Source organism: Carassius carassius, chromosome 35 (assembly GCF_963082965.1).
Source record: "Carassius carassius chromosome 35, fCarCar2.1, whole genome shotgun sequence".
NCBI classification, from domain to species: Eukaryota; Metazoa; Chordata; class Actinopteri; order Cypriniformes; family Cyprinidae; genus Carassius; species Carassius carassius.
In genome coordinates this window covers 12290041-12303251 of record NC_081789.1, presented here as the reverse complement: position 1 = coordinate 12303251, position 13211 = coordinate 12290041, and the positions used below count along the sequence as shown (strand labels likewise).

At 39.5% G+C, this 13211-nt stretch overlaps 2 protein-coding genes across 2 annotated transcripts in view; both read left to right on the top strand.

Moving 5' to 3' along the window:
- Positions 1 to 1021: 1021 nt before the first annotated feature.
- LOC132115978 (OTU domain-containing protein 1-like) lies at positions 1022 to 3285 on the top strand. The gene has a single exon (XM_059524451.1). It carries the CDS (start codon positions 1463 to 1465, stop codon positions 2765 to 2767), a length of 1305 nt encoding a protein of 434 aa, XP_059380434.1. The 5' UTR covers positions 1022 to 1462; the 3' UTR covers positions 2768 to 3285.
- A 1932-nt stretch (positions 3286 to 5217) lies between these two features.
- Positions 5218 to 13211, top strand: part of si:ch211-285f17.1 (sickle tail protein homolog) — a 137431-nt gene continuing 129437 nt past the window's right edge. Inside the window, exon 1 of the mRNA XM_059524443.1 lies at positions 5218 to 5414. Coding sequence (XP_059380426.1) covers positions 5342 to 5414 — 73 coding nt within the window. The 5' untranslated portion in view covers positions 5218 to 5341. The remainder of the gene's footprint in view (positions 5415 to 13211) is intronic.

The window sequence follows — 13211 nt, the reverse complement described above, 5'->3', positions numbered from 1 at the left end:
CGTGTTGATTCGTGTAAGACTCATCGCAGTCAAAAATGCGTGTTAGTGTTATCCGAGAAAGAGAGACCAATAGTTCCCCCTGGCGTTATATCGCGCAACTGCAGACGTGTTGCACAAAAGTGTAGTAAAAGCATTTGCCTGCCATCTATTGGTAAAAATGAATGTGTTAAAATAAGATATATTAAAAACTACATATTTTGATTCCAAATGAAATAAATAATTCCAAATAAACTAGCTTAACCCTTATTTTGTTCACATACACTCTATGTATTAAATAAAACTGTATTAAGTGATTTTTGGAAGTCATGGCAGAATATATTCGAGACACATGAGATATTTTCCCTTCAGTAACACAAGCATGAAGGGCCATACCGACTTCCAGTTCAGTTTATGGAGACACATGTCAGCACAGTGAAACTGAGAACACAGTGGAACTATGTATGAGAGTTATGTGCAAGCTATTTAAAACTCATGTGGTTCCAAATGACCTTCAATTTAAGGGTGATCAGCCCAGTGACATCATATCCTCTAATACAGAAAGACAGACAGACAGACAGATAGACAGACAGACAGATAGACAGACAGACAGACAGATAGACAGACAGACAGACAGACAGATAGATAGATAGATAGATAGATAGATAGATAGATAGATAGATAGATGGACCACTAAAAACGAATGACTATTTCTCAGAACAGGTGCATTAATACAGTGTTGAGACTTTGCAGAATATGATGTCATGAGTCAGAATGTTCAGGAATTCTGGGATTAGTGGATAAGTGTTTTTGTAGCAAAATGTTCACAATTCTGGAACTCAGTGTCAAATGGAAGTTTAAACCATATAAGGAAAAGCAGAAAAATAATTTGCTTGTCTTTAAAAATAAATTTATTGGATTGAAGCTCTGGTTTGATGTCGCGTCGACGTGACGTACATTTCTTAGAAAAGTCTTTAATATGCTTAAGGCGATTCCTAGCCAACTCTTCTTGATAAAGTAGGACCAATGAAGTTTTGTGTGAGGCGGGACTTCCTCGCTGTTGAGAAGCAGTGTGGTCCGCAGAGCTGTATGTGAACCCGCGGCCTCTTGGCAAGCTGCACACATTCCAATCTGGCGACGCCGCCCTGACGCGCGCGCCAGCGTAAACACGGCCAGACGCGAGAGAAACGCCGAGAGTCCCAGTGACACATCACATCTTTCACATTCCCGCGAGCTGCGGGTCGTCTCCTCGGCTCGGGCGGTGTGTCAGAGACCGGGGGGGTCCGGTTACCACCAGTGCTCGGGCTAAAATTAGGGCTGCTTTGGGGCTGACGCAAGAAAACTGTAGCAGCGGGGAACGAGGATCCATGGAAACGCGCCCTACACATTCGCTGCTATTGATGACAGAAAGTATTTTTGGACTGTGTTGTCATCATTCGGTAAGAAAGAGGCCAAAGACGTATTGTATAAAGGGAGGACATTGAAAATGCACTTGTACAGCAGCGCGTTAACACACTACCCCGGCTCCTCTCGAAAAGTTTCCGTAACTCTCACCAGTGTCGCCAATAACGAACCAGAGACAAGTTCCAGCTCTTTGGAGGTGGTCGGAAACGCCGTTAACGGAAGCGCCACAGAAGCACACACGGATTATTTGCCTCGAGGGGGACAGACTGACGCGAACATGCCTGCGTTTTCATGTTACGAGGCCACCTCGATGAGGCCGGTTTTCTACACTTCTACCGCGGAGATTATCATCACGCGACCGGATGGCGTGGAGAGATCTGTGCCCGTTCACATCGTGAAGGAGCCGCGCACAAACCGTGGACCTCTGGAGACGCGCTACAACCGAGTTACGTACGCAGTCAACGGAGATGATCATCACCACTCTGATTCTGTCTTCGAGTTAGACCCCAGAAGAAACGTTTTTGGGGATGACAACGATGAGATAAGTGAGAGAAATTCAGTTCACTACGATAGGTGTTTTGATAATGACAGTTACAGAGTTTGTGAAAGGAGACTCGAATCAGTAATGCAAAGTGATGCCACGCCCTCCAGAACATTTGGAAGTGTAGAAAACCCATCATTTGATTCACATGAAAGTCTTAAAGTCCCAGAAAGGCAAGAAAGTGTTGAAGACGATAATCCAGTCTTCGAGCTGAACATCCTTCAGGAGCCCAGTGCAACACCCAACAAAAGCGCCGTTGACAACAAGGTTACCCGTTACCTGGCCGAAGTGGAGAGACAGAACAAATACCTCCACGACAGGCAGAAATACCGCTTTCACATCATCCCAGATGGGAACTGCCTGTACCGGGCTGTTTCAAAGGCAGCTTATGGAGACCAGTCAATGCACAAGGAGCTGAGAGAGCAAACCATGCACCACATCGCCGACCACCTGGAGGAGTTCAACCCCATAATCGAAGGCGACGTCGGGGAGTTTCTGATCAACGCGGCGCAGGACGGCACATGGGCTGGCTATCCGGAGCTGTTGGCCATGAGTCAGATGCTAAATATGAATATCTACCTGACTACTGGGGGAAGCGTGGAAAGCCCAACTGTATCAACCATGGTGCACTACCTGGGTGAAGAGGACCTGTCTAAACCAGCTGTATGGTTAAGCTGGCTCAGTAACGGTCATTATGATGTGCTGCTGGACAGCTGCCAGCCCAACCCGGAGTATGATGATTGGTGCCGTCACACCCAGGTACAGCGCAAAAGGGACGAGGAGTTGGCCAAGTCCATGGCGGCGTCCCTTTCCAAAATGTACATTGAGCAGAACGGCCTTCACTGAAAGCGGTGGACTCCATCGGAGCATGTACCTGTAACTCATTCTGATGTTTCCAAATGGATTGCACTTTGATTCCTCAAGTGATTAAATATTGCCTTAATTTATTACATTTCTATCCTTGTGTGTCTTCCTTTTTTTCCATAAATGTGTTGAAGTGCAGTGCACAAGATGATTTGTGGTGCGATATGCAAAATAAGGACTGGGTCTGAGCGAATGTTTCTTAGCTAACCTTCATTGCATGTTTGTCTGCAGAAGTTTAAGTTTTGTATGTATATTTTTGTCCTGTATATAGTTTTGTAATCTGTTGTGCAGAACTGTTCATCCACCTGAATGGAATATGTTGCACTTATACAAACATTTCCAGCAGTTCTTGTTACTGTTTATTTGTTAAAGATTTTTTTTCTTTTCTTTTCTTTTTAGTCCATTACCTGCACTGTTGTGTTATATGGTTCATTAATGTTCAAGTGCCTGAAATCTATTTTGCAAATATGTATTTTTGAATAAATTCTTTTGAAACAGTTTTACTTCAGTATCATTGATATAAACTATTAAAAGTTTTTGTTAATATTTTATTTTATGTTTTTGTCTTTTTTTTCATCAAATTAGTATATTTGTTTTAAAATATAAATATTTTGATATATAATACATATTTAGTTGAAATATACTAACATTAGTAACTAAAATATTTTAGTACTTCAATTTTAAACTAAATATTGTCAGAGCAACTAGCTGAAATACGTTATAGATATATATATATATATATGTATCAGTTAATGTTTTGTTTGTTCCAAGAAATGAAATTAAATAAAATTATGTCACCATTATCCACCCTCATTAATCTGTAGATTTAAGATATTTGAGACTTGAATTCGCAGTCGGATATGTTCCAGACTTGAACTCGACTTGGATTTGACAAGTTGGACTCGGACAACACTTTGTATGACGATAATTCATCTGTGGAAAACAAAACAAGATATTTTGCAGAATATTTCTGTCTATACAATGAAAGTCGCAGTCCAGTGTTGTTTTGGACCTCTTTGACCATAGTATGTAGACCAAAACAACAACACATTTCTCAATCAGGTTTGTAACAGGAGGGTAAGTAAATGATAGATTTTTTAAAATTATCATTAACCTTTAACAGCATCACCCAGTTGTATCTCAATATACTCTGTAGAGTTTATTACCAAAAAAGGACAAGGTTGGACATCTGGTTGTAACATCTGTAAAAGTCTTTAAGAAATTTTCTTTATTCCCAGAACATGGCTTTTACATAAATGTTAACCTTTACAGACACAGCACCCTGTGAAAAAAAAAATAATGACATAAACGTGTAGGAATGAGAGGAAAGAGTGATCTCATGTCAGTCTTGTGAGCACATGTTCTCATAGACTGCTCTAAAGACTGACCTCAGTGTGGTTATCTCTATTTAAAGTGGCTCCTCTAAGGGGGAGATGGGGGTCTTCAAAGTTCTTTCTTTGAATAGAAGAATCACTCTTTACTGTTGTATATGGGACGGCACAATCTGGTATTACAACAGATGAAGCTTAGCTATTCATATGACTTTTTGGCAATAGGCAACACAAAGGCACTATTATAAATTTTTTGTGTTCACATCATAATGTTGCCTCAAGTGGCCTTCACTTCACAAAATAACTGGTCAAGCCCAAATATTACTGTAGTGACTATTCACCAAGTTTATTCAGGAGGTTTATTAAGAAACAAGATGACCTCCGTGTTTGTGGTGTGTGCAATAATCGGTAAATATCTTACCATGATGAATCGCATCTTCTCCTTCTCTAATAGGCCATTTCTGATAAATCATATTTATTCCGAGATTTTGATGATTTCTGTGTCAGACACTGGATGGCAGCATAAGCCGCCCCGGGAGCCTCTCAATGACAGAGCAGTGCCTCAGAAATCATGCAGCTTTTTACAGTGCATCGTTTGGATCATGCGACAGGACGCAAACCCACGACACTGTGAATGTGTGAGATGGAGCGTGTTTTCATCTTATGATGCTTTATAGTTACCAGTAAGTCTAACTGTTCAACCCGCTATTTTTTTTATAGTTTTTATGTCGTTCAGGGGTCTAATAAACGTTAGCTAAACAGTTGGTCAGTTTGTGCATTCTGCATCCCTACTGCAAAAGCTCAAGGACTAAGACATTTTTTCAGTTAGCTAAACGTCTATAGTTATTGCTTATATAAGATCATCGCTTATTGAGTATGTTGAAGAAACCATTGGTTTTAAATGTGTGGCAAAATATGCATAAATAAGCTCACACCGCAAAATCTGATTTTTAAATTATCTGGTTTAAATTGGAATAAATTCTGCAGTCGTGTGAACTTTACGTTCCTTTCTTATTTATTTATTTACTTTTTTGGTCTGAAAACCCCCTCGCTTTCTCACCCTCCCTCTGTCTCTCTCCTCTCTTGAAGGAGTTTGTGTCCTCTGGCCATACATCCACAGCGCATACACCGACTCATTGCTCCATGTGTTTTCAGCTAGACGGAAGCGGGAAATAAGTTTTGCGGATTTCTGGCCAGGGTCGAGCTGTCTGGAGAGGTGCAGAAGATGTCCGGACACCGGGTCCAGTTCGCGGATCTTCCTTCTACCAGCGAGCGCAAAACCAGCCCGAAAATCAGCAGTAAGATTTCAGAGTTTTCTGGTTCCTCCAGCTGTGCCTCAAAACCTTGTGTGCTGCCTACATAGTCAGTCTTTTTGGTAATCGGAGTCGCTGAGGGATCATACAAACACTCATATGATGCCAAAAAAGACTGTCTAGGTAGGCAACATACTTGTTTTTTTTAAAGAGGTCCAGTGGCACAACTTGCCCCATGCCAGGGGTAAGCTGTGCCATGTAAAGGGTAACACTGGGGAATTATGTAGCCTAAATGATTTACAATAAAATATGAACACTTACAATAAATTATGAACGTGCGAAAGTCCCATTCAAAAAGTCTTATTTAACCATTTCTTTGCCATTTCTTTTTTCATTTTCATAAATCAGCCCAGATAACCTATTCATATTTAAGATTTAATATTAAGATTTAAATGTTGTAAACTTTTGACTTCCTGGATTTGAAAGCAAAGTTTAGTAGCTATTAGTATCTATTAGCTTAACGTGAAGAATTTGACAAGTTAACCCACCAACAACTAAAGTTGTTTTAAAAATGCATGCTATTTTTGAAGTGTTTGGTTGGATTGGTGTTTGCTTGGATTACAATTTACCCACTGAAACACTGATTACTTGCTGATTTTGATCTTTGCTGATGTACGCTTCCAGTGACAGCAGTTACTTTCTGCTGAATGAAGGTTATCAGAAAACTTGAAGGAGAACAGCTGTTTCTTATCTCATCACGGTCTCATAACCTTTAAAACCCTGAGTGAACATTTAAGTCATTCTTGCTTGTGCTGCTACATTTTCTGCTGTTGTAATTTCTGCTCTAATGCAAGGTATTTGTCTATGACATTATAGCGGAGAGAAACAACCTTGCTGTGTGTGTGTGTGTGTGTATAAAATGCTATTCTCAGTTTAAATGTAATGTCTAAAGAGGTGCTAGTCAAACAAATAGGATTCCTTTTATAATCTGGAACCTATACTCAAATAGCCTCAGAGAATCAAATAAATTAAACTCAAGCCCCCCCCCCCCCCCCGACTAATTTTGTTAATTTCATAGAACTTAAGTTCATCAGGTTCTTATTTGAGTCTTAGCAGATGTCTATTTGATTCCTTTAAACTGGTTCCAAATAATGATATAGATTTTATTAGAAATCCTGTGCATTCCTTTAGGATTTTGGGAACATTCCTTTCAAACATTACTCTGAAAAGTTACTAGATAGAAATTTTGATTAAGACATCTAATTTATGATCTTGTGTGCAAAAATGTCAAGAATCGAGGGCATTACTTAAATTCAAACTATCCCTGAGTGACCTGATGAATCTCAGAAAAACTCTTTCACTGTGCTCTGTCATGATATTATTTCTAATCAGAACATGAGAAATGACTTTGAATGGCTTTGATGAGTCCTGTACACTACAACTGAATGCCTCCTGGACTTGACGAGAGAGTGGAGGTAGTGGAGAAATATATATATATAAAAAAGAGCAATATAACAGCCTTAAGCTCATTCTTTCTCTTTGACTTTCTCTCTGAGTGCAAACCAGAGAAAAAAATCCCCGCACCCACCCATCTGAGAAGTAGCAGACTATTCAAGACTACTGGAGGACTGCAAGCTCCTCTTGAAATCTAGAGTGTCGCAAGGTTTCACTGTTTAGATCGCTTTCACTGATACACAATCTTATGGACAGGAAGTGTTTGTCAGGGCTGTAGTGCTGTTCATATAGATGAGTCAGTCAGTTAAATAAAATAACTGCTCTTGAGCCCTTTGTCACTTTAATCAGACTTAATAAGCTTTTGTTTTTGCACTAGAAAATCTTTTATCTGCACTGTTGTTCACTTCATTGATTTGCACTCTATCTGCCTTTGCCTTGCGCTGCTTTATTTAACTTTATTTTAAATTTTATTATATGTCTTTTTTATCATTCCCTTATTGTATAGTACATTGTATATTTTGATCTAGATATTTAGGCTTTAATGTTAATGTTATCTGTGTGCACCGGGGGTCTGAGAGTAACGCAATTTCGATTCTCTGTATGTATGTACTGTACATGTGGAAGAATTGACAATAAAGCAGACTTGACTTGACTTGAGGCTGTTTGGAAAACACACATCAAGAGAGTGAAGGGGGTCATTCTTTTAAACACTGAAGAGAACTTTAGACTTTATATATATAGATATTATATATATATATATATATATATATATATATATATATATATATATATATATATATATATATATACAACCCGAATTCCGGAAAAGTTGGGACGTTTTTAAAATTTTAATAAAATGAAAACTAAAAGACTTTCAAATCACATGAGCCAATATTTTATTCACAATAGAACATAGATAACATAGCAAATGTTTAAACTGAGAAAGTTTAAAATTTTATGCACAAAATGAGCTCATTTCAATTTTGATTTCTGCTACAGGTCTCAAAATAGTTGGGACGGGGCATGTTTACCATGGTGTAGCATCTCCTTTTCTTTTCAAAACAGTTTGAAGACGTCTGGGCATTGAGGCTATGAGTTGCTGGAGTTTTGCTGTTGGAATTTGGTCCCATTCTTGCCTTATATAGATTTCCAGCTGCTGAAGAGTTCGTGGTCGTCTTTGACGTATTTTTCGTTTAATGATGCGCCAAATGTTCTCTATAGGTGAAAGATCTGGACTGCAGGCTGGCCAGGTTAGCACCCGGACTCTTCTACGACGAAGCCATGCTGTTGTTATAGCTGCAGTATGTGGTTTTGCATTGTCCTGCTGAAATAAACAAGGCCTTCCCTGAAATAGACGTTGTTTGGAGGGAAGCATATGTTGTTCTAAAACCTTTATATACCTTTCAGCATTCACAGAGCCTTCCAAAACATGCAAGCTGCCCATACCGTATGCACTTATGCACCCCCATACCATCAGAGATGCTGGCTTTTGAACTGAACGCTGATAACATGCTGGAAGGTCTCCCTCCTCTTTAGCCCGGAGGACACGGCGTCCGTGATTTCCAACAAGAATGTCAAATTTGGACTCGTCTGACCATAAAACACTTTTCCACTTTGAAATAGTCCATTTTAAATGAGCCTTGGCCCACAGGACACGACGGCGCTTCTGGACCATGTTCACATATGGCTTCCTTTTTGCATGATAGAGCTTTAGTTGGCATCTGCTGATGGCACGGCGGATTGTGTTTACCGACAGTGGTTTCTGAAAGTATTCCTGGGCCCATTTAGTAATGTCATTGACACAATCATGCCGATGAGTGATGCAGTGTCGTCTGAGAGCCCGAAGACCACGGGTATCCAATAAAGGTCTCCGGCCTTGTCCCTTACGCACAGAGATTTCTCCACTTTCTCTGAATTTTTTGATGATGTTATGCACTGTAGATGATGAGATTTGCAAAGCCTTTGCAATTTGACGTTGAGGAACATTGTTTTTAAAGTTTTCCACAATTTTTTTTACGCAGTCTTTCACAGATTGGAGAGCCTCTGCCCATCTTTACTTCTGAGAGACTCTGCTTCTCTAAGACAAAGCTTTTATAGCTAATCATGTTACAGACCTGATATCAATTAACTTAATTAATCACTAGATGTTCTCCCAGCTGAATCTTTTCAAAACTGCTTGCTTTTTTAGCCATTTGTTGCCCCCGTGCCAACTTTTTTGAGACCTGTAGCAGGCATTAAATTTTAAATGAGCTAATTAAGTGGATAAAAGTGTAAAATTTCTCAGTTTAAACATTTGCATCGTTATCTATGTTCTATTGTGAATAAAATATTGGCTCATGTGATTTGAAATTCCTTTAGTTTTCATTTTATTAAAATTTAAAAAACGTCCCAACTTTTCCGGAATTCGGGTTGTATATATATATTTATGTGTGTGTGTGTGTGTGTGTGTGTGACCCTGGACCACAAAACCAGTTTTAAGTAGATGGGGTATATTTGTAGCAATAGCCAAAAATACTTTGTATGGGTCTGTGATGAGTGGGGCGGGGCCGAGAGCCGTGGGAATGGGTCGAGGCCGGTGAAGTAATTGTAAATGAGCGACATCTGCGCCACTCACCGGTCTCGAGTCCCACGGAGGAGCTCCCAAAGGATAAAAGACGAGTTACGACAGTGAAGGATGAGACTGGTCCAGGCTTGCTTTCGGGCAGCCGGCAGGAGTCCCCCGTTCCCTGCTCCTCCCCATCATGGCAGACAGCAGCAGACTCCGGCCTCCAGGCAAATGGTGGCGACTCCTACGCTACCTCACAGACGGCAGCAGTCCCTCCACATCTTGGGCGGCCGGCAGCGAGTTCATCCGTCCTCCTGGCAACTCACTCCAGCCCACCGCCTCGAGCGTCAATGGCGGCAGACTGCTTCGCCATGCTTGATGGCACTACGGATTCACCACAGCGGCAAGAGATCTTCGGCAGCGTGTCCCTCCTTCCTCCCGGGCTTCGGCACCAGTGTAATGCTATACAAAACCCTTCATAGTCATGGGAAGAAGGAGGCGGGAACTGGCGGACATCAAACTTTAAATACAAAATAAACACAAAACAGCGCAACAGCCCCTCGCGGACGACTACCGTGCACAAACAAAAACAAAAAACAAAATAAAATCCATGCCTGGTCCTCTCTCGTCCTTCACTGTCGTAACTCATCTTTTATCGTTCCGGAGCTCCTCCGTGGGACTCGAGACCAGTGAGTGGCGCAGGTGTCGCTCATTTCCAATTACTCCACATGCCGCTACCCATTCCCATGTCTCTCGGCCTCGCCCCTCTCGTCATAGGGTCAAAATAATAAATGTTTATTTTAATGCCAAAAATCTTAAGAATATTAAGTAAAGATTATGTCCCATGTATAGATATTTTGTAAATTTCCTACCATAATATATAAAATCTAAATTTTTGATTAGTAATATGCATTGCTTAGAATTCATTTGGACAACTTCAAAGGTGATTTTCTCAATATTTAGATTTTTTTGCTCCCTCAGATTTCAGATATTCAAATAGTTGTATTTCGGCCAATTATTGTCCGATCCTAATAAACCATACATCAATGGAAAGCTTATTTAAGCTTTCAGATGATGTATAAATCTCAATTACGAAAAATTGACACTTAAGAAAGTTAAGATGGTTTTGGTCACACACACACACACATACATACATACATATATATATATATATATATATATATATATATATATATATATATATATATTTATATAATATATATAATAAACACTGTGTACTCAACCATCTAGTATTGATAAATATCCTATTATATACTATGTACTTGACCATCTCATATGAAATGTATAAAGTTTGTACTGGCTCAAATGGAACACTAACATTGCTAAAATTAATGCTAATGTTAATTTTAGTAAAAAAAAAAAATGTTTACGGGAAAGTTTGGTGTTGCTGCTAGCTTTAGCATGGGAGCTAATCTGGGGTGTGTTTCCCAAAAACATAGTTCACCATCTATGGTTTGCAAGTTTCACCATTACCAACATAATTCAACAATTTGGTGTTTCTAGAATCCATAGTTCAAATGAACATTCGCAAACAGCATAGAAAAGTTTACAGCAATAATTTTACATTAACTGATTTCAAAATACATAATTAGCAGAAGTTATCAGTCCACCACTTGATTAACGTCATTAGTGACAGCTCTAACCAACAGTGTTAGAAAGATGGGTTGTATGACAAATTCAGTTTCAAAAATTATTACGTCGACTACTTTGTAATTTTTTGGGCCTAAAATCCCCTTCCTTCCAAAATGAAGGGAAAACAAAACATTTTTTGGTATCAAATAAAATCACTATATCCATTTTCTAAAGGCATGTTATTGATCTTACTGTGAGCAATTTATTTGAGCAATTAAAAAAAATCATAATACTTTTTGTTTATAATTCTTAATCAAATTGTCATTTAAATCTTCCGCGAATGTGCGCCACATTTTTCCAATTAAAGTCTGCTTAAACCCCGCCCCCTAACAATCAACCTCAAGATTGCATTCAGATATGCCACCAAATCAATAACTAATGCACAGAACCAAGTTCCAACCTACATTTTCATTTCACCTGAATGTACGTCAAAATACACAAGAAAAAAATCTGTTGCTACTTCAGTTTCATCTCAACTTTTAAGTGCAAATATCGCACTCACTACGTAATATAACATTTATCAGTGTGAACATATAAAACACAACACTGTACTTTTACTGCAAAAACACTGCAGTAGTGTATGAAATGAGACAGACCATTACATTTTATATAACCTTGCCAAAAACGCACTATTTTCACCAGTAATACCATGTTTGGTTCACTATGTATACTAAAGCCAAAGCTTATAACTTTGAGGTGCAACTGCGTTATAGGTTATCAGCATTGTGTCTTGCTCAGGTTTCTACTTTTCATGGCTGGTTATGCAGGCTCAGAGAGTATTGCTTAATCTGGAAATATTTTGAGGATTTAGTTGTCTGGAAGTGGGCTGGGATGTCTAACACAAAACTGTCCTAGGTCTCACTCATTTTTCTGAGAGTTGTTGTTGCATCTCTTTGTCTGCGATCAATGAGAGAGTGTGACAGGAAGAGTATGTGAGATTTATTCGCTGTTATTCCAATAATATATGACTTTACCAAGTCTTTTAACACACATGGTGATTGGTTAAAGAAGATGCATCATTCATAGCATCTTTAAGCTAGAAAAGCAAGATTAATAAGAAATCAAAGACAGTTGACGTCAATCAACTCATCAAAGACAGTTCACCATGCTTTTGACTTTTTCCAAATGGTTGCTAAATCTATTTTAAGGAGGAGGTTTGTGATTGGCTGATTGGTCGTGACAGATACGTTGGAGGGTTTGAGGATCCTGTTCATGTAAAGCTCTAATTGGATGCAGATGTCACGTATGGCCATATGATGCTCTCCTCAGCGAGGCTTTGAAGTGACACTGGACTCGAAATACTCGAGGACTGGGTTTAATTTTCTGGCTCATCAGTTAAACCCAATACACAGAGAGAGAGAGAGAGAGAGAGAGAGAGAGAGGTCTTAGAGGAATGCATGGCTGCATGTGTATATGTGTGAAGGATATTGGTGCTCCCCTGCCCACCCTCCAAGAACTGTACACATCCAGAGTGAGGAAAAGGACTCAGAAAATCACTCTGGATCCCTCACATCCAAGTCACCCCATCTTTGAACTTTTGCCATCTGGCCGGCGCCTCAGAGCCGCAAATACAAGAACAGCAAGGCACAAGAATAGTTTCTTCCCCCAGGCAATCTACCTCATGAACAGTTAAATGTTTCCCACTTAAACTTATGCAAAAATGTGCAATATCCTTATATTTATTTGTTACCCCTCCATCCTAGAACATTCCTGCATCTCACTCAATCCTATTCCATTATCATTTATAGCACAATTGTTTATACACTTATTTATTTGCCAATTTGTAAATCTCCTGTAAATTTTTTTTTTTTTTTTGTCTGTGTGTTGTTGTCTCTGTTTACTGGAAGCTTATGTCACTAAAACAAATTCCTTGTATGCGCAAGCATACTTGGCAATAAAGCTCTTTCTGATTTCTGATTTCTGATTTCTGATAGAAATGCAAGCTCAGGTACAGACACAGGGCAGAAAATTCTGAATCTCCATGGTGACAGGGCAATTGACATACCACGTGAGATCCGACACAGTGGAAAACTGCCAGACCTTACAAATCCCTCCAAGTGGCATTAGCTCAGCACATGTTAGCGTGTGTGTGTGTGTGTGTGTGTGTGTGTGTGTGTGTGTGTGCATGTGCGTTCTTTGCTAGACTCAATTCATGTCAAACAAAAGTGCTGATTAGGACAAAATGAGGG

Coding starts and splice junctions, on each gene's coding strand:
- LOC132115978 (XM_059524451.1), top strand. CDS start 1,463: ATGCACTTGTACAGCAGCGCGTTAACACACTACCCCGGCTCCTCTCGA.